Consider the following 22,245-nt stretch of genomic DNA (forward strand, 5'->3'; position numbering starts at 1 on the left):
GCTCATTTTAACTTAGCGTTAACGCAGGAAATGCTAAAGGTAGCTTAACATGAAGACAGGAAATGCGGTGTTTAATTTAGCATGAAGGTCAATAAGGAAACAGTTTAGGTTAGCGGCCACATCTGCAGTGGGGAAGAGGACCCTCGTGGGGGGAGAGGTCACTTACTTGCCGTCAGCCAGGTTGATGGAGCGGAACAGGGGGTACTCCTCAGGTTCTGGCTTTCCGTGCTGATCCTCGTACAGGAAGATGGGCGAACGGCCCACCTCCACGCCCAGCTGCTGGATGCCTTGCTGGTTGTACATGGAGAGCAGGAAGGACTGCAGGCCTGATTTGGGCTTGACGGTGAACATGATGGAGAAGTCTTCCGGGAAAACTCCACCTGGAAAAGGACACCCAGTCAAAATTAGCATAAGGGCAGGAAGTGTCGATTTTAGCTTAGCATGAAGGCATGAATTCTCGACTCTTGCAAGGCAAAAAGCGTAGTCTCTAGCTTAGCATGAAGCCTAAGAGAGTTGGATTTAGCTTTGTGTGAAGGCTAAAAGTGTTGAGCTTACCTTAGTGTGAAGGTTAAATAAGATACATTTATATTCAAGTGAAGATTAAAAGAGATGATCTTATCTTAGCATGAAGGCTGTATGTGTCGTGTCTAGCTTTGTATGAAGACAGAAAATGTTTAGTTTAGCGGAATCTCTAAAATAGATAATGACAATTTAGGTTTTGGTTTCGTTCTTTGATTTGCTCCCTGTAAGTACAGGAAGTCCTCGATTTACGAACGAGTTCCGTTCCTACCCTGGCGACGCAACCCGAATTTCCGTGTAAGTCGGATGTCACCGTTAAAGTCGAAATTTATGTCAAAATACTTCTGTTACGGGTATTGTCCCACGTGATTGTGACAGCAAGCTCAGTGTGTGTGTGGGCGTGTGCATCGATGTGTGAGTGAGACGGACTGTGAAGGAGGAAGGAGTGCACGCAAGTGCGAGTGTCTACAGTGGCAAATGTAGTGACGGCGACCGGGGAAGAGTAGCAATTAGCGGAGGACCCGTTGACGTTGAATGTGCAGAGGCGCTAATAAAGCAATTAAAGCAGCAAATCGGTGCTTCATGCCTTTATTGTTGCCGCCACCCAGCTCAGCTGTGCAACGAGAGAAGGGAGTTAACCCCGAGGACAACAACCCCGGCACTGGAGAAGGCGTCTCCCCTGCGTCTCCCGACCACGGTCAGGTGACCGTAGCGGGAAAGTTAACACTTTGTATAAAGAAACTAAAATAAAAAAATAAGATGCTGTACTTACCATTACTGCTGAGAGTGTGAAAAAAGGGAAAGATACTCCCGGCGCACAAACACAGACAAGCACTACGCACTAGCTAAGCAGAAACACTATGGTGCTGGGGACAAAATGGGCGTCGTAAAGTCGAAACGTCGTAGGTCGAGTACGTCGTAACTCGAGGACTTCCTGTATATACATACACTTACCCACACTCTAGCACAGTAGATGGCAGTAATGCCTCTTAAACTTTTTCGTTTAGCAAAAAGACAGGATGTGTTGATTTTGGCTTTGCAAGAAATGTTGGTATAAAGCTGAGTAAGTAGGTCTAAAAGTGTCAAATTTAGCTTAGCAAGAAAGCTAAAAGAGTGAAGTTTAGAATGAACATAGGAAATGCTGAGTTTAGCTTAGCATAAAGGTTGAAGGTGTTGCATTTACCTTAGCATGGAACCTAAAAGATAAGGGTTTAGCTTACTGAGATGGTTAAGTGTCAAGCTTATCTTAGCGGGAAGGCCAAAACAGTTGAGTTTAGTATGAAAGTAGGAAATGCTGAGTTCATCTTAACATGAAGGCTAAAAAGGTTGAGTTTAGCTCAGTGTGAAGGCTAAAGTGATGGACTTACCTTAGCATGACTGATAAAAGATCTGGGTTTAACATATTGTGGAGGGCGAAAGACTTGTATTTGGCTTAGAATGAAGGCTAAAAGAGTTTAATTTAGTATGAATGTAGGAATTGCTCAGTTAATTAAGTTTGGCACGAAGGCTAAAAAAAGTTAAGTTTAGCCAAGCGTGGAGGAAACGTCTTGCATTTACCTTAACTTGAAGACTAAAAATCTGCTTTTGGGTTAGCATTACGGCTAAACGGCTTGAGTTTGGTATGAAGCTAGGAAATGCTTAGTTTAGCAAAGCATAAAGGACTCAAATAAATTAGTTTAGCTTAGCGTGAAGGCTATAAGCAACAAGTTTAGCTAAGTGTAACAGACTAGAACCACGTCGTCTGCCTTCGCCAAGTGTCTTTCTCTGGCCACGTTAAACCAAAGCGTCTAGACAGCTGCAGCCACAGAAACTGTTCATTACGTCTACCGCAGCGCTTTCGAGGGTTAATTCATTCACTTTAGTGAGGTGCCCTCACATGACGAATACGACTAACAAGGTCCGCGCTCCGCAGGTTTCCTCCCCACAATGCGTCATGCCAGCCTTTCGCGACTCATAAAAGAAAAGAGCCAGACAGTCTTCTACTGTCTGCCAAGGGCAGCAAAGTGTAGGCTGGCAGCAATTAAATTTGAGAAAGCGGCACATTGTATTGATGCTGGCAGTTGACATTGTACTTAATTACAAGTAGTGCCTCAGCACTTTTCCACACAGGATTCGATAACACAAAGTGGATGTTGATCTTTGTTTATGTGACGATCGAACAGTGGAAGAGGCTGATTTAGACCTTCTGCTTTTTCAGATCAGGGGCCACTTTATGCTCTCCACTGGAATACAGTTGAACAAAAGTACACTCGTACCCCCTTATTGATGGGCAATCCTTTAAATCATATGTCAAACTCAGGCCCGGGGGCCAAATTTGGCCCACGATGTAATTATATTTGGCCCACAAGACCATATCAAATGTGTAATAGAGCTGGCCCGCCAGTATATAGCACATGCGCCACTAATATTACAAATCCCTGAATGCTTTGCTAGTGTGTTGGCCCATCAGTCGAGACCGGCGAGCGCCCCTTCCCTTTCTGTTGCAGTCGTTAGCAACTATGCTACAAGTCTCCTCGAGCAAATTTACACTTCCCCTTCCCAAAAAATGGCCAAACGAAAGATGGAAAACGGTTAACTTCCAAGACAGGTGGGAGGAAGATTGTCTGTTCACTAAAGTAAAAGACAGATCTGTCTGGCGTGTGTGGAGCAACGTGGCTGTAACAAAGCATATAACATAATTGTTTTGTTTTTAATGCCCTTTACCAACTCCTAGGCAGGGAGGCAGAGACTGTTAATTGTTTGAAGTTTGGATTTTTATTGAAGGACATTCTTATTATTCTTAAAATTAAGTTTGTTGTTGTATGATAACCTTGAACGCTACATTTCTGGAGAGAAGGGAAACATGCACATCGCAGTGATTTTTCATTAAATATTGAGTTTGGCCCGCGACGTGCCAATTTTTTATTTTGGCCCACCGTGACTTTGAGTTTGAAACCCCTGGTTTAAATGAATGAAATTTGGACGCCATTCTCCACACATATTAAATGGTGTCGGCAAGAAAATCTTTGCCTAGGATGACGCTAAAACGGGTCGTTAAAAAAGGCACCTAATGGTTTAGGCGAAGGTTACTTTTTCTTCACATATCTTGAGCTACGTTGGATTTTTTTCATCTTTCGTAAATAAGAGATGGAATTATATCAAAATGATCCGCATCACCCTTAAACTTTTCTGTATCCGGCACTCGGTGGAAAATATTTGGACACTGCGAGTGTTGGCTCCCAAGATGACCATGTTTACCTGGGAATAGCTGTTTAGTCGGGGCACTGATCTGAGCATTCTTGCTCACTCGGTACGCAATGTCGGGTTTGGATCCTTGGCGCATCGTACAGAATCCGGGCGTTTTCTTGACGCCTTCCAGGGAGCTCTTAAAGTCCAGAGCTTTCAGCACGTCCACTGGCTCGGCTGTGGAGGTAGAAGAGGAGTTGAAGGTGAAATTAAATAAAAATTGGAAAAAAATGGACAGCAATGTTGATCAGTAGGCTTTCTCATGCCTGATGTCGTTGGGTAGAACACAGAACTGGTAATGACAACAATAACTAACATATACATGTACTGTAATGACTGACACAGTGAGACGACCCAATGACTGTATGAACAACGACCAACAAAACGACCAATCATGGTACAGTCCAACAAGAGGAAAAAGGATGTAAACAGAAGTGTAAGCCACTGCGCAGTGGAAGAATACATGTCGACTGAAGTATCCACCGGCGCACTTTTGATAATTCAACATGTTCATTTAAAGACATCTGGTTAAAAAAGGTGATGAAAATAGGCTTTTTTTTCCCCGAGAAAAAGTAGTCTTTGTACAAGAAAGAAAAAAAATTAATATTTTAGGCAAGACAAAAGTCATAATATTACACAAATAAAGTTGTATTTCTTCAAGCTTTATTTTCTCAATTAATAAATAGAAAAATGTAATTATAGAAAAAGCTATTGAAGTATTTTTTGGGAGACTTACAAGATAAAATAGATACTTAGTCAAGAAAAAAAATCATGAAATCATGACAAAGTGGGATATTTTCAAGCTAAAAAGTAATATTCCGAGAATAAAGTTGTTGTTTTTTAAAGATAAAAAGTATTTTTCCAAGATAAACTATCATGATATTTCAAGAATAAAGTTGTATTCTTCCCACATAAAAAGAAGCCTTTTTTAAAAAAGAAAATAAGTATTGTTTTAAAGATTAAAAAGATTCTCTTCATGAAAAAAACCCTCCTACAATTACGACATTAAAGTCATATCAAACACCCCCTTATGAGCTAACTTGGCACAGACATACACACACGCCATTAAACCCCCATCTCCTGAAACAGAGGTGCCACAAGGTCCCGTGAAAACATAATAATAATAATAATAATAATATAACTGTTCCACACCCCGATTCCAATGAAGTTGGGACGTTGTGTTAAACATAAATAAAAACAGAATACAATGATTTGCAAATCATGTTCAACCTATATTTAATTGAATACACTACAAAGACAAGATATTTAATGTTCAAACTGATCAACTATATTGTTTTTAGCAAATAATCATTCACTTAGAATTTTATGGCTGCAACACGTTCCAAAAAAGCTGGGACAGGTGGCAAAAAAAGACTGAGAAAGTTGAGGAATGCTCATCAAACACCTGTTTGGGACATCCCACAGGTGAACAGGCTAATTGGGAACAGGTGGGTGCCATGATTGGGTATAAAAGGAGCTTCCCTGAATGGCTCAGTCATTCACAAGCAAAGATGGGGCGAGGTTCACCTCTTTGTGAACAAGTGCGTGAGAAAATAGTCGAACAGTTTAAGGACAATGTTCCTCAATGTACAATTGCAAGGAATTTAGGGATTTCATCATCTATGGTCCATAATATCATCAAAAGGTTCAGAGAATCTGGAGAAATCACTGCATGTAAGCAAGCGCCAAGGCCGAAAACAAACATCGAATGCCCGTGACCTTCGATCCCTCAGGCGGCACTGCATCAAAAACCGACATCAATGTGTGAAGGATATCACCACATGGGCTCAGGAACACTTCAGAAAACCAATGTCAGTAAATACAGTTCGGCGCTACATCCGTAAGTGCAACTTGAAACTCTACTATGCAAAGCAAAAGCCATTTATCAACAACACCCAGAAACGCTGCCGGCTTCTCTGGGCCTGAGCTCATCTAAGATGGACTGATGCAAAGTGGAAAAGCTTTCTATGGTCCGACGAGTCCACATTTCAAATTGTTTTTGGAAATTGTGGACGTCGTGTCCTCCGGGCCAAAGAGGAAAAGAACCATCCGGACTGTTATGGACGCAAAGTTCAAAAGCCAGCATATGTGATGGTATGGGGCTGTGTTAGTGCCAATGGCATGGGTAACTTGCACATCTGTGAAGGCACCATTAATGTTGAAAGGTACATACAGGTTTTAGAGAAACATATGCTGCCATCCAAGCAACGTCTTTTTCATGGACGCCCCTGCTTATTTCAGCAAGACAATGCCAAACCACATTCTGCACGTGTTACAACAGCGTGGCTTCGTAGCAAAAGAGTGCGGGTACTAGACTGGCCTGCCTGCAGTCTAGACCTGTCTCCCATTGAAAATGTGAGGCGCATTATGAAGCGTAAAATACAACAACGGAAACCCCGGATTGTTGAACAGCTGAAGCTGTACATCAAGCAAGAATGGGAAAGAATTCCACCTACAAAGCTTCAACAATTAGTATCCTCAGTTCCCAAACGAAATTATTGAATGTTGTTAAAAGAAAAGGTGATGTAACACAGTGGTAAACATGACCCTGTCACAGCTTTTTTGGAACGTGTTGCAGCCCTAAAATTCAAAGTTAATGATTATTTGCTAAAAACAATAAAGCTTATCAGTTTGAACATTAAATATCTTGTCTTTGTAGTGTATTCAAATAAATATAGGTTGAACATGATTTGAAAATCATTGTATTCTGTTTAACACAACGTCCCAACTTCATTGGAATTGGGGTTGTATTATTTCTAGAATATTAGCAGGTTTTTAAGTCGTCCTTGTTGCTGTTTGGGAAACCATCCAAACTATTTAACCCTAGCCAATAGACTTTTTTTTCCTGTGTCTCGCCCCCTCCCTAAATAATACACACTGCATTCCTCAAGCAAATCCCCATTTTGTGTCCATTTCCTGTCACGTGATTACTTATTACAGCGATGATAAGAGGGGAAATGAGGCTGGCTGATTGCGTTTGTGCCGTGAAAATGTTGTTTAAGGTCACTTCGCCTCTGAACCGCATAACCAATGTCAAAACGTATTTTGGCCCTTTTGTTCCAGTGCGCGCTTGACTGATTGATTGTCACTGTCCACTTTTAGACCGCTTTAATCATGTTGTACGCATTAACCAAAACCCGCAACATGTAACTATGAGTCAAAGGGACAAAACAACAACTTTCACTCAGCATTTTTCTTTGAACTTTTGCCAAGGTACTTTTTGTTAGCGAATTAGAGGGATTATGCAAAAACTACACTAATATTATTTGTAGTAAACAACTGAGAATTTTCTCACCAATTAAGTGAAATTGATCATTTCTAGTGAAACGCTTCCTGAGCTCTCATGGCACACTAATGGCACAGTGGTTGGAATCATTGCCTTAGACCATATATGTCAAACTCAGGCCTGGGGGCCAAATTTGGCCCACGATGTAATTATATTTGGCCCGCAAGACCATATTAAATATGTATCAGAGCTGGCCCGCCAGTATATAGCACATGCGCCACTAATATTACAAATCCAAGAATGCTTTGCTAGTGTGTTGGCCCATCAGTCTAGACCGGTGAGCGACCCTTCCCTTTCTGTTGCAGTCGTTAGCAACTATGCTACCAGTCTCCTCGAGCAAATTTACACTCCCCTTTCCCAAAAATGGCCAAATGAAAGATGGAAAACAGTTAACTTCCAAGACAGGTGGGAGGCAGATTATCTGTTCACTAAAGTAAAAGACAGATCTGTTTGTCGTGTGTGGAGCAACGTGGCTGACAATTGAATTAATGTTTTTTTTAATGCCCTTTATCAACTCCTAGGCAGGGACTGTTAGTAGTTTGAAGTTTGGATTTTTATTGAAGGACGTTCTTATTTTTTGTTGTTGGCCTTTGAAAAAAGATTTACATAAAAACGAAAGGTAAATGGAGATAGATAAATAGAAGATAGAGAGACAGAAGAATTCATGTTATCTATTTAAATACAAAACAACAAACAAATACCACTGATGTCTTTTATCGCAAATTCGAATTCTCGTGTTTATAATATTCAAGTTTGTTGATTCCAGATTCAGTGTTTAAGCAAAATTTAAGTTTGTTGTCAATGATAAACTTTACCGCTGCATTTCTGCAGAAAAGGGAATCGTGCGCATCGCAGTGATTTTTCATTAAATATTGAGTTTGGCCCGGAACGTTGTCCCAATTTTTAATTTTGGCCCACCGTGAATTTGAGTTTGACACCCTTGCCTGAGAGGAACAGGATTCTACCATTCGCAGTACCATTTTGACTCAAAAAGCGAAATTGGAAAAATCAGGGAGTCAAGTGGTGAAAGGAGAAAATTAATTCCATGGACAAAAGTATTAAAAAAATAAATAAATTTAACATAAAAGTCCCGTGGAAGAGTCCGGTTTGCAGTCTTTAGGAAGTTGCATGCAAGCTAACATATGTACTATAAAACATAAAACATTACTTTAGTTCCTGAAATTAATTTTCTGTTTTTTACTATAATAGTCACGATGGTACTGCTGCTTATGGTATGAACCCTGGTTATCTAAGGTCTCAGGGCAGTCTTCAGGTATCAGGAAGTAGACTGTGGGCTAACATACAGACAAAAAAAAATTGGGAGACTGCAAGATTTTTCTGTTTTCACTGTTTGAGTCACACTAGAAATGTTCCCCCGTGTCAGAATGTGAAAGGTAGCGTCCTGTTCGCTGATTCTTGATGCAAGAGGAAGTAGCTTGCGAGCTAATATAACAACAGTTAAGCCTCCGTCCTGATTCACAAAAATTTCCATAAGACCCGAGACGAACAGGACTCTACCATTCACATAATGAGGTGGAGAGTAGTAGTACCATTGTGACTCAGCTAGCAAAAGGAGAAAAAAAAACATTCCAAATACAAATGTATTTTTATTCATTTTGTTTGCATGTTAGCTTGCACCATATTTTTACTTTTGTTAGGGGAATTTATCACGTGACCCCCTTGAATAAAAAATGGTTATGTCCAATCATTTTAATGTTTTGACTTTGTAATTCTGATTTATGACTTTTTTTTTTTTTTTTTTAGATTAAAAAAAAAAACATTTTCACAAACTTTTTCAGTTGTTCATTGCCATCGGCTGCCTTGTACTTGCAATAAACTGCCGCCTGTACAAACAAATACAAATATGATGATCTTGGATTGCCTTGTTACTTGCTTTGTGGAAATCTGCGCTGTAGCATATTGACAAGCTTTTTTTAGAATGACCAATACTGAGTGAGACAAAAAAAACCATTTGTATATTTAACCAGGCGGGGAGCTACTATGTCTCTACTGTCTACTCCAAAAGACCAACCACGTCTGACAGATCACCACAAAATCCCCCTTGAGGAGTTATGATTTACGTGGGAAAAACCTCTACCTCAATCCGGACAAGATGAAGGCCCAAGCACAAACGGCCCATGACATTTGACCACTCGCACATTTTTAAATTCGATAAATGCAGAATAAAAACATATAATGCTTCATATTATTTTCTTGTGATGGCATGTGAAGTAAAGGAAGTGCTGATTGTGCGGTTCCTGAATGGGTGGCTGCCTGCTTGGTTGGGACGGTGGGGGGGAGGTGGTGAGTGGTGGTGGGTCTTCTTGCTCGAGCTTGGAGTCCACATGCTGAAGCCATTATGGGCCTGGCACCACTCCCTATGCACCCCCCTTAGTAAAACATACACAAGACTAAACTAGGATGGCCCCAAATTTCTCTGCTACTTCTTTGCGCGCCCTTTGGAAAGCTTTAGTAATGCTTTAGTAAGTGCTTATTAAGAACTTCATTAATTCTTTATGACGTGATTATCAACTAGTTTAATAATACTTTATGAAGTGGTTATTAACTAGTTTACTAATGCTTTGAAAGTGGTTATGAACTAGTTTTCTAATGATTTACAAAGTCATTATTAACTAGTATAGTCATGCTTTATGAATTAGTTTTGTCAATACTTTATTTGGCGCTATTTATTAGTTTATTATTGCTTTATAAAGTTGTTATTAACTGGTTTACTGATGTTTATTAACATGGTTAATACTTGGGTTTTCAATGCTTTGGTGGTTATCAACCTGTTTATTATTGCTTTACAATACTGCAGTTAACTAGTTTTTTAATGCTTGAAAATGGTTATTAACTAGTTTACATAATGCTTTAAAATTACTCATTAACTAGTAAATTAATACTTCGCAAAGTGATTAGTAACTTTATTTCATGGTTTACTTTATTAATGCTTAATACAGTGGTTAATGCTTTATGATGCTGTAGTTTAAATAGTCTGTCAATGCGTTATAAAGTGGTTATTACAAGTAAATTAATGCTTTATAAAGTGCTTATTAACTGCATATTAAGGCTATATAAAATGGTTATCTATAGTTTGTTAATGCGTTATGAAGTGTTAATAATTAGTTTGTTAATGCTTGATAAAGAGATTAATACAATTTATTCATGCTTTACAAAGTGTTAATATCGACTTGTTAATGATTTATAAAGTGGTCAATAACTAGTTCATGACGCTGTACAAATGTATCTACTTTATTAAGGCTTAATAAAGTGGTTATTAACGTCTTTGGTAATGCTTTACTAAGAGTTTACTTGGTAACTTTGTAATGCTTTATAAAGCGATAACCATGTTATTAATGCTTTACAAAGTGGTTATTAAATACTTTTTTAATGATTTGTAAAGTGGTTTAATAGCTAGTTTATTAATGCTTGATACAGTGGCTAATAACTAGTTTATTAATGCTTTGTAAAAAAAAAAAGGTAACTTATTTGGTAATACATTATACAGCGGTATCAACATATTTGATAATGCTTTGTAAAGTTATTGCCTTCTTTGTTAACACTTTATAGAGGTTAATAACTCGGTTATTAATACTTTATAAAGCAGCTATGAGCCAACTTGTCAATGCTTCATGAAGTGGTTTGTAACTCTATTGATGCTTTATAAATAAAGTTGTAATAAGTTGAATTGTAAAATAAAATTAGGTGCAACACACTTCAGTCAGCCAACACCTGATGTTGAAAATCTGTCATTTTTAACTGCTTAATACTGATTTATAAAGTATTGTTTACATCATTAGTCACCTACTTCTAATTATTACATCATTATAAAGTATTAACCAACTAGTTACCCATATGATGGCTTCATAAAGGCTTTATAACATGGTTACTAATGTTAATGACAACACCTAATGTTGAACAGAATTGTTTATAAATCTCTTGATAATGATGATGATGATGATTAATAAGCAATTTATAAACCCGCTCAGGGATTTTATTTTTTTTTTTTCATTTTCAATCAAGAGGGGAACTTTAATGTCACATCAAAAGTGTGATTATAAAGGGAACATATTGGTAACAAAAAAAAAAAAAAGCAAATGTCTGTGTTGGAATATAGTGCTAAGCTACTGCTTCTTCTCTAAGAGTTGGTGAATACCTTTGTGCATTACTGCATACCTCAAGGCCTCATATATTCCAGATGTGGCCTATTGCTCAGGACACACGCCCACCAACCCACCCCCAATCCCACTCTCCTCTTTCTTTGCCACTTTCCTTTCTTCCCTTTCCTTCTTTCCACTGCACGGCACACTGTCTGTCCCAATCCAGCATTCCAGCCACTCTCGCTTCTCGAGATAATCGACTATTAACTGCGACTGCTTTAATGGAGTGTTTGTGGGTGATTAAGACAGCTCATTTGTCAACGTGTGTCAGCAGCAGCAGCATGTCTGCCATGTGAACAAGCTCTCCAGAAGAAAAAAAAATGTGGGAGGAAAAGAGAAAAAAAAAAAAAAAAAAAAAAAAAAAAAAAAAAAAGCATGATAATCGCCCTCAGGTGCATGCAGATACACGACGTGAGAATGAAAGAAGAAAGAAAATAAAACTCGTTAAAATCATTTCAAGGGAATGCAGCAGACATGGAGGCAAAAATTCCACCCCGGTCTATTTGGTCTGATGTGGAGTTAGCTGTGATTAAGTCAGGAATCTTCTCCCAGGGATTTTTTTCTCTCTCCCTTTTGACAAGAGGCGTTCTAACGAGGTCTGGCAGCAATGAAAGCAATTAAAGCCCCCCCCCCCCCCACCCCCCCATCCCCACACTCACACACACACAATCCTCCCGCCCTCTCAAGAGACCCCGCAAATGTTTGCGAGTGCACATCATGCAATTATGGTGACCTTACATCTCAATCATGGTGGGACAGCAGCAAGGAGGGGCAAGATGGGACACTTGGCTTTGATGATCACACAATATACTGTTTAATATACTGTATATATACTGTATGTACATACAGTACAGTGTGTATGTGTGTTTTTGAATAGCATCTACCTATATATAATCATGTACAGTTTGCCATTCAAAGATATAAAACATACTTGATGCATTAATACAGACAGCTTTTTTTATACCTACAATGCTGCTGACTATTCTTGCTGCTGCTCACATTGACTTCTCTATATAAAGTACAGTATGCACTTTTTTTTCATATCCAGTTCAACATTTGGCAATTTATTTATACATGAATATATTTTTTTAAACGTACGATGTCGCTGACTATGCTTGTTTCTGTTCGCATTCACTTCTAAATTAGTACTTATTCATATACAATTTGCCACTTGCACAATCATATATAGACAATTTATATAGTTATTTTGCTATATGATATTTATTCATGTATAGTTTGCCACTTATATACTTATGTAGCATTCATGTTATAGTTGTCCCGCTACATCCAGTACACTGCTGCTATCGCTGCTGCTCTTCACAGTCACGTCTGTACGTACACCATCTATTCATGTACCGTTTAACATTCATCTAAAGACTGTTTGTTGAAATACTGTATACAGTTATTTTGCTACATACAATGCTGCTGACTATTCTTGCTGCTGTGCACATTCACTTCTGTATACACAGTATCCATTGATTAATGTACAGTTCACCGTTCATACATATACAGTGGAACGTCGGGTTATGAATTTAATTTGTACCATGACCCCGTTCTCAAACTGAAATGTTCGCAAACCAAGGTAATGTTTCCCATTGAAATGAATGGAAATACAATTAATCCGTTCCAGCCGTTGAACAATGTTTTGTTTACCTTATTTTTGCCGTTGTGTGGTTAAACATAAATACTGCACAATATAGAAATAGCTGAAAACACACTTTCTAATGATGAAATAGCAGTGAGTTCGCTTGCAAATCACTGCGCAGTGTCTTAGCCTTTTCGGGTAGAGTAATGTTTACGTTCACTATGGTTACTACTAGCCCTAATTGGCCACCACCACCCAAAATGCCGCACAGCTTTTGCGTTTCATTGTGGGATGTCGCGGCCATTTTAGGCACAAAACAAAGATACCTGAAGCACGGACCCAGTGATTTTTATGTGGTGTGAGAAAAAGCACAAAGTTCTGAGCCTTCCATGAACATGCCAAGAGTGTTTGTAAAAAGTAGGTAACCCGAGGTAATTTTTCTTTGAAAAAAATTTTCATAAACCAAATTGTTCGTGTACTGGGTCGTTTTCAAACCAAGGTCCCAATGTCGAGAGATATGATAAATGTAGTTTTCTTTGTACTGACAATACTGCACATTCGCATTTAGTATTTGATATTCCTGTAGTTTTCACATACTGGTGCTGACTATTCTTGTTGCTGATTTGTTTGATTCTTTGGTGATATTATTCTCTGGTGCTGCTACTGGCCACTTTAACCAGAATTCCCACATTGTGGGCCAAATAAAAGCCAGCCAAAGGCTTCTTCTCAGAAATTCCAAGTCTTTACTCTTTGAAATGAGCCCAAAAAAGCAAATATTAGAAAGCCAGCAGACGCACATTTTTATATTCCTGGCTTGGGACTGCACAGTATGGATGTTTTTTTGGCTCTTCCGACACTATTCTTCAAAGCTAGACGTTAATGTGACCCACATATGTTTTTAAACCAGTCAAAATAGTCCACTTTTTCGCCCCTTCCTTCTCTCTTTTCCATCAACGCTCCCTTTTGTGTGTGTGTGTGTGTGGGGGGGCAAGCGGGGGGGGGGGGGGGGGGGGGGGGGGGGCGCTTGGATAATAGTGGAGAGATGGAAAAGATATCCTTCAAGGAGTAGGGATGTGAATTCCATGCCTTAGAGTTCAACAATGTCAAAAATTAAACATTTTCCGGGTCATTTAAAAAATATATAGGTTCAACATGTCATTGAATGTGCAATTAGTGTTTAGTTACTGGGTAATGATGAATAAGTTTATTTCTACTGTAAATAAACTATTCCTGTGATAATTTACGTACGTTTCTCCGTATTATCCCATGCGTAAAAGTCATGCGTAAACCCACTGTAGCCCAGCACAAACACAATTTTTACGACCCAGAGGATTGAGAATAAAACAAGTGCACAGCGTTCAAGATGAATGAGAGCACATCCTCACTTGAGTTCCCTCCACCCCCTTTTTATGCATCAAGGTCTCCAACATAAGCGCTCACCTCGGCGGACCACGCCTAAGAAAAATGTTGGGGCGCGCTTTTGTGCCAAGTCGAACGTGACTCAAGACATATCGTAAAACGGGTTTAAGGAAGGTGTAACAATGGGCAAAGACGCATTAATTGAACTTAAAATAAATAAATAAATAAATAAAACAGCTGCAAATGCAAGGTGCAATAGCTGCGTAACCCTGTTTTGGCGTGGTTGAAAGGCACACTTTGCTTTAAAAACAAAAAAAAAGAAAAAGGGAAAAAAGAAGAAAAGCTTCTTACCTGCTCTGACAGCAGCAGTTTGCAGGATTAAAACAACGACAGCGGCAAGCGTGGAATCCCGCAGCCACCTTTTCGTCCTCCACCTGGCGGGCCGCCTCTGTGTCTCCATGGTGATCGCCCGCGCGGGTGGTGCACAAACTTTTCTCGTTAAATTAAAAAAGTTAAATTAAAAAAAAAACAACAATCCTCCTGAAAAAGTGTGTGTGCTGGCACTACTACAGCTCCATGTGGGGGGGAAGAGTGACGATGCCTGTGCCTGTGGCGGCCTGACGAGAAGCTTCAGACCGGCTTCCCCCTTTCTCCAAGCGCAGCAGCACACTGATGCTGGAGCGCTGTCATGAAAAAAAATGCAGTTGACTCCTTGAGAAGGGTTGGCCGAAGGCCAACGAGGAGGATACTCACTGTGAAAAAGCATCCCTTCGTCAAATCAGCACTCGGGAACGTTCTCTCCACACCCCTTATAGGCCAACCTCCTTTTGGTCCTCCCCTCACCTCCATCATCTACAGCAGAGCATCACCGGCTTCAGGTGCAGCCACCCCCGGAATCACATCAAAACCTCACAAAATGAAGAAAAAAAAGTCTTTAACTAAAATGTTCTGGAAAAATAAACCTAAAAAAAAACCCCATCAAGTAAAATTTCAAAGAGTTTTAAACATCACGCAAGACTTGAGCAAACCTCGTGAGACTTCAGCTTGACCCCTTACAAGGGTACCAGTGATGGTAGAGAGGAAAAGGGTGATGATAACCATAGAACAGGAAACTGAACTCACAGAACACAGCAGATGAGAGATGATGAAAAACAGGAAAAGGAAAAGACCGACATATGGGATCACTGAAGACGAAACGTAATTACAGAACCAGAAAAGGAACTGACTGCGACACATGGAATCATTGATGGCAAAAGCGTGATTATCACCGTAGAACTGACTGCAACATAAGGGATCGCTGATTGGGAAATTTGTGACAATAACCATAGAACAAGAAATGCAACTCGTAGCAACAACGGGGATCATTGATGATGAAAATTGTTATGAGCAGAAAAAGGAAGTGAATGCGACATATGGGATTAGTAACGATGAAAAGTGCGAAGGTAACCATACAACCAGAAAATGGAACAGTTAATAAAGGATTTTACGACAGCACACAGTTTGACCTCGGACCAGACTATTTCTACTTTAAATGTTTTCTATACGAAATGGAACAAAATGTAGGACAGGTCAGCTGACCAGAAATGCAAATGAAGCAGAAAAGGGGGGCAGAGTTGTTATTGTAGACGATTCAAAATGGAGTTTTTAACAGCTTCCTTTACGGGGCCAATGCGTTCAAAGGGGGTGGGAATGGGGACTAGCACCCGGTAGCCAAAAATTCAAATGTTTTCCAGACTCGCCAGCTTCCTCTCACAGACTTCAGGCCTGATAATAATTAGCGGATAAAAAAACAACAGGAAAAAAAAGAGACTGGAAGACAAAATGGAAGTACAGGTGGAAGCCATAGAGGACGGCGTGCGGACACTAAGTGGAGCGCTCGTCGCTAATCAAACAATAATACTTCCAGCCCATAAAAGCGATAAACAGCCAGTCGTTATGAATGGGTTGCATTATTATTAAAAACAAAAAAACAAAAAAGGAGTGCCATCTGGAAACTCTTCAGTGGGACCTTGAAAATCCACCACCTCGGAGAAATTTACAGAATCTGGATTTTCTGCTGAAAACCTTCGGGGGGGGAAAATGCATCTGCCAGCAACATGTGATGACAACCAAAGAACAGGAAATGGAACTCACTTAGTTACTCACTCAGTTATGTGCAGAAATGAAAATAGTAAAGGCATATGTATCTTTCAGATGAATACTGGTCTAAAGCCAGGTGTAGTTCCAATTTTGTTATATAGGGGCAGTCCTTCATTGCACGTTGCACGTTTCCCGATTTAGTGCAACACTGGGTCAACTCCCATTTCCGAGAGGACTGCATGCATGAAACCAGGCTTTACCTCCTGCAAAAATAGCCCAAAAAATGATGATCAGACATCTTTTATGAAATATTGATGCATGTGCAGATGTTTTGGACCGCTAACGCACTAAGCATTGTTTTTCTAATCCTAGTTTGTCTGTTTTTTTCTTTCTTTCAAGCGAACTAGATGATAGTGACATGGATCCAACCTATAAAATTAAAGATGACGATTACCTGAACTGTGGTTAAAAATGCAAGCAATATGATCCTAGTCCTGAATCATTATATTTGGGAAAATGCCAAAATCTGAGGAAAACCACAATATCGGTAAAAACAAGTATTCAGAAAAAGTAATCATGGTCGTATAAGTCAAGCTAACAATTCCCCCAGATTTTATTGCAAACATGAAACTTTAAACCACTCACCTGCAACATTACAAAAATGGAGTTACCACACACTAGTCCAAAGTGGACTTCAATGAAACTAAAGTGCATGTTTTCAGGAATGTGAGAGGAAGTCGCAGTACCTGGAGAAAAGTCATGCAAGCAAGGGTAGAGAACATGCAAACTCCACACTGGAAAACCTGAAATTTGAACCCAGAAACGCATAACTGTGAGGCAGACGTGCTAACCACTAGGCTACCGGTTTACGTCACTGCCGTAGGAACGGAACTGCCTCACAAACAGGGGACCCCCTGTAACCACTCAAAACACACTGCCAAAATAACGGGGAGTTTGTCAGATGCAAGAAGTGGAATATTTTAAGTTTGTCAAGTCAATCTCCAGACTTCCACCCGAGAGAGAATTAATTTTACCTGGTAAAGAGCTGACTTCAAAGGAGTAACAAAAACAAAAACAATCCTGCCATTTTCTAAAGAAATTTCCTTATTAGGGTCAATGGACGAAGGGCTGGATTATTTTGTTGGGTTACTTCCTTCAAGTCTCCTCTTTAGCAGGTAAAATGCATTCCCTGTTGGGTTTAAGTCTAGAGATTGACTTGACAAGTCTAAAAACCTCCCCTTCTTGCACCTGATGCACTTGTTTTGGCAGTCTGGTTTGAGTCATTACAGATGTGGATGCGAGTGTGAAAGTTTATGTGAGCTGCGATGGGCTGGCAACCAGTCCAGGGTGTATGTCGTCTCTCTCCCCAAAGTCAGCTGAGATGACCTCCAGCTCACCCACGACCCTAAAGAGTACAAGAGCTATACAAAATGTATGGAAAATGTACAGCTATTTCCTATGGGAAAATTTATCTGGCTAATGTTAGCATGTAGCGACCCGGTGCTACTCGATATACGCAAGCCTTCTCTCATGAGCCACGTAACTGAAGGGATGCATGAAAAAGCCTAAGCGTCAGTGTTCTCCCTCACCCTAATCAAGGGCTTCTTTTTTTAAACGTCCACCGCGTGGTCGTTTAAGGCTCGTAAACACAGTCATTTCTCAAAACAGAGCCATTTTGTGATACAAACAGGTACTTTATGGCACCTTATTAAAAAAAGACGGTGCATTGGCATGTCGATAAGACGGATGCGAATGTACCGCGACCCACTTTGAGGCGCGAGACAATAGACGGTAAATGAATCTGCTGCCAATTGCATAAAAGATGCATCAAATTTGACGCTGTTATTGGCTCTCCTCGGGGGAGATTTCTGAACCAATTAGACGGCTGCATTCAGAGAGGCTTGGCTCATGTTGGATGCACAAGTAAACTCCATTTTGGCGCGTGGAGGTCCACCAGGCGTGTGTGCGATCGCCACTGTGGACACCAGCTGGTCCAGCCTATTGTCTTAAGGGATACACACTGGATGGAGAACAATGGACATCTGTGGAAAGAAAAAAAAAAAAAAGGCAGAATCCCAAAACAATTCAAATCCCTGCCAATAAAATGGGGGGTATTTGAAAAACGAAGGAGAGAGGTCCAACAAAAACTCTATAAGTCCACTTCATGACGAGTTTGACGTTTTTAACAGATTCTTTGTGTTCTCCTGCATGTACTGTTAAAAGAGTGAACCCGAACAACCAATGACAACATGTTTTATAAAACCATGTATCTCTACTGGCCAACCACAACTGTCACGGTCACAAAATGTCCTATTTTCAAATTAACGATCAATTGTCATTTTCACACATTCAAAACTGCATGATTTAGGGTTCAATAAATGTGCAAAAGAAAAAATAATAATAAAAAAATAAAACACAAAAAGGAACAAGAAACACCAAAGGTTATTTTTTCACATAAAACAAAAAAAAGTTACTAAAAGGTGAATAAGACACAAAAAGGCACAAATATCACAAACTACAAAAGAAAAGCATTAATAATACAAAATTACTTAAACCAGAAAAACTACATAAAACGGACAAAAAGGTATAAAACCTGCAAAAAAAAAAAAAAAGATTTCAAAAGGGACATAGAAAGCACAGAAAAAGTCATGTAAAACCTACCAGAACAGCTAAACTTTATTTGGGGTAAATCAGAGGCATTTTAAATGGTTGCAGGTTAGTGCTGACTCTCATTTAAAATAAGGTTGCATGTGAGTGGCTTTTTCCCAACATTGCCACATTCCCAGTTACAAAGTTGTGCAACCACGTTACCTCAATGGTTTATTTTTACTTCCCCTCTCAAAAAGCAGTCATATTTTATAAATTGAGTTTCAAAGTTTTTTTTAATATGACAAAAAGCTTGCATTTCAACAGGGGTGTGTAGACTTTTTCTATCGACTGTAGTTAGCGCACCCTTGAGAAATAAGTAAAAAAAAAAAAAAAGCCTGTTTACAGCCAATAAATGTGGAGTAAAAAATGGCAGTTACAGAGGAAAAGTTCATATTTATGCAAAACTTTGAAGATGCGTGCACTATGGTTTGGGAATCCTTGGATGAGTTGGTCTTGTTTTTCCTCATCATTTAGTTTCAAAGATCTTTCCCATGCAACTTTAATCCCAAAATGTTGGGTTTAATCCTTGCGATCCTCTTGTTCAAAGAATGAAAGTAGATTTTTGTGCTTCCCTTTGAAAATGAAGTCACCCGACTCAGAAAAATGTACGGACTTCTTCTTAAAGCTCGTCATTTCTTTGGGCTGCTCTTTAATTTTCGGGATGATTTGATTTGTGGGGCAACTCTTTGTAGTTTCCACGCATGTGATTACAAGCGGTGCATACGGTGCCAACGTGCGCACGACTGACAATATGTAATTATGCCGTCGTAATACATACGTAGAGCAGCTGTGAAAATAAAGTCTTCACATGTATTTCGGTTGTACAGGAAGACTTCTTTAATCAGCATTCCACAGACTTTCCCAAGTTGGATTGACACACTTTTTTATTGGGGGATTCATACTGATGGTTTAAACTGTACCATGACTGGGGGCATTACTGAAACTTTTCTGACTGAGGATTATTTCTGTGTTTATTTCTACTGAGCAAGGTGGCGGTTGACATGAATAACTGGCGAGAGAGAAATGACATCATTACGAGGTACACTGCGAGAGTGGGAGGTCACGGTGCCTGACCGAGTCCCCTGATTTTTTAAAATTTGGAGTCTGTGGATAATTGTAGTCATTTTTAAAAATTGTATTTCATTTGTACAGTGGTGCCTTGAGATACAAGACATACAGACATACCAATAAACAGAGAAGTCTCAGATCATCAGTAAGCTGTACTAATATTCGTTCTTCGCAGAAGATAAAGAATATATCCCCGTGAATATAGTTATTATCTGTCTATGTGTTGCTCCACCATTTGTGTTCAAATATTCATTGCTTAAGGGGTTAGAACACTGCGTCACTGATGCAGTCATTTGCGTTTCCCATTATGTGTTAGCATTAAGCTAGCAGACTTTAAGGCAAAGTCATTTAGTTGTTTTAAAAAAAAGTGTAATTGTTTGTTTTAGATTTAGCTTGAAGCCTCTTTTTTTGAACAATCTGCCAAACTGCTGGTTGTTGTGAAGTGAGTTGAGTTGAATTTACTGCCACTAGAGAGCACTCCTATCTCAAATTTTTGCTTGCAAATCAAAGCAAGAAGTCAGCCAAACAATGGCGTACCTCAAGGCATCACTGTACAAGGTGTTGGTTTCATTAATAACTGGTGAGAAGAGTGAGCGCATTAATCTTGAAAAGTGAATTTTTTTTCTTCCCGCATGTGCCCGTGCATAACCAAAGGTGCCTTGATTGTAGATTATTTCTCGTAGTAGTTCATTTCTAATGTGTACTGTCGGTTATCATGAAAAACTGCATTAATTGTATGACCCACAAGCGTGCCAGGTGAGGGGAAGTGTACAAATCTTGAATACGCATCAGAGCACAAACACTAGCGACACGTTGCGGACTTTAGGTGAAAGTGGGCTCAAGCACGGTTCGAGTAGTGCAAGTGCACCTTCAGACGTAAAAGGTCATCCAGCTGGAAGCATTTAGCGCTTATGTAAACTGCCCGTAAACTCCCTGAATTTTAGAGGGCATTTCCTTGCCATGCATTTTTTACGACTGCCCTGAAGCACGTGGAAGTTGAGAAGAGGCTCAGAGTTCCAGTCGAGTCAAACCTCATCGATGCGATGAATTCTCAGGATAAAGAGAGGTACACCGAACGACTGGGTGGAATGCACATATGTCTGGGCTTGCTTGCTTGCCGCGCACGCGGTGGCCAGACCACCTTTGTCTATGGTTTTATATTATAAAGATATCCTCAGGCAAATTCAGTATTCACAAAATACCCAACACCCAAAATGAATTAGAAATAAAAGAAAATAAAGAATGGCACAAAATGGCCCACTCTTATGCCTTAAAACTTTCGGTTGTCTCTCGCCTTCTTTATCAAATGGGTGGCACTCTGAACTTTCTATATATATCGTATTTCACAAGGCACGCTTTTATTAACAACTCAAGGCAACAACCACTCCGGTGTGCTCGGCAACACTTTGGCAAAGTGGTGCAACATCAGTATAAAACATCCTGTCAAAAGCCTTCAAAATAAAAGTACGTCTGTATAATAAAGTTTCAGCACAGTCTTTGGCTCTTTTATTTTGAAACCCTGACTTTTGACCAGATGCGTTACGCCGATGTTGCCCGAGTGAAAGCTTGTATTGTGGAAAATGCTTTGACGTTGGGTGAAGCCTTTGCACACAATTGAAAAATGCTTTGGATGAACATGAGAGCTGTTTCTCACTAAGTGAGGGACAAAGGCAATTTGAGTTACGAGTACGTGCCATGGCGCATTGATTCGGAGAAATGAATAGCTTTTCTTGAAAAAATAACAATTAACTAACTATCAGGGCTTCATAAATGTCCTATATAATGTTGAGGCTTCCGATAGTTGTTGCGTCATGAAGAAAAAGACTGTACCATCATGAGTGACATTTTTAGAAACGAAGAGGTCGGTCCTTTCGCTTGTTCTGACTGTAATGAAAGGCTCCGGCTGACAGCGGGCGGGGACTGCGTTGTGATGAGCCAAGTGGCGAGGTCTTTGATAATGTAAAGCCCGCCGTGTCGGGTTTCGTGCGGCGAAGACTCAAGCCAAGAAGATGGCGATGGAAGGAGGGGTCATTGACGCCAAATGTGCTGCAAGACAGCAACGCCGTTGAATCGTATCCAGTTCAAAGCCAATGTTTATTATAGCGCAAATGGACTCAAACTACTTGAGTTGCAGGTGTCAAAATCGTGCTCAAACCAGATGAACATGAGGCCAAACTAAATTGTGCTTTTATTTCTTGTTATTGACATCTGGATTGAATACACAATTTTTTGACCAGAAACTCTAACCAAGATTTACAACCCAAATTCCAATAATTCTACAGTATTAATTTATTAACAACAGTCTATTCTCTTCA

At 39.8% G+C, this 22,245-nt stretch overlaps 1 protein-coding gene across 2 annotated transcripts in view; it reads right to left on the reverse strand.

The window, feature by feature from the left end:
• LOC133488438 (collagen alpha-1(XI) chain-like) overlaps positions 1–14,860 on the reverse strand; it is an 85,030-nt gene extending 70,170 nt beyond the window's left edge. For both annotated transcript variants that reach the window (XM_061796271.1, XM_061796270.1), the window contains exons 1-3: positions 14,486–14,860; positions 3,757–3,921; positions 167–380 (exon numbers count right to left, since the gene is read on the reverse strand). In XM_061796271.1, the coding sequence (XP_061652255.1) occupies positions 167–380; positions 3,757–3,921; positions 14,486–14,594 (488 nt within the window). In that variant the 5' untranslated portion in view covers positions 14,595–14,860. The remainder of the gene's footprint in view (positions 1–166; positions 381–3,756; positions 3,922–14,485) is intronic.
• Positions 14,861–22,245: the final 7,385 nt, after the last annotated feature.

The sequence above is a fragment of the Phyllopteryx taeniolatus genome, chromosome 14 (assembly GCF_024500385.1).
Source record: "Phyllopteryx taeniolatus isolate TA_2022b chromosome 14, UOR_Ptae_1.2, whole genome shotgun sequence".
Classification (NCBI taxonomy): Eukaryota; Metazoa; Chordata; class Actinopteri; order Syngnathiformes; family Syngnathidae; genus Phyllopteryx; species Phyllopteryx taeniolatus.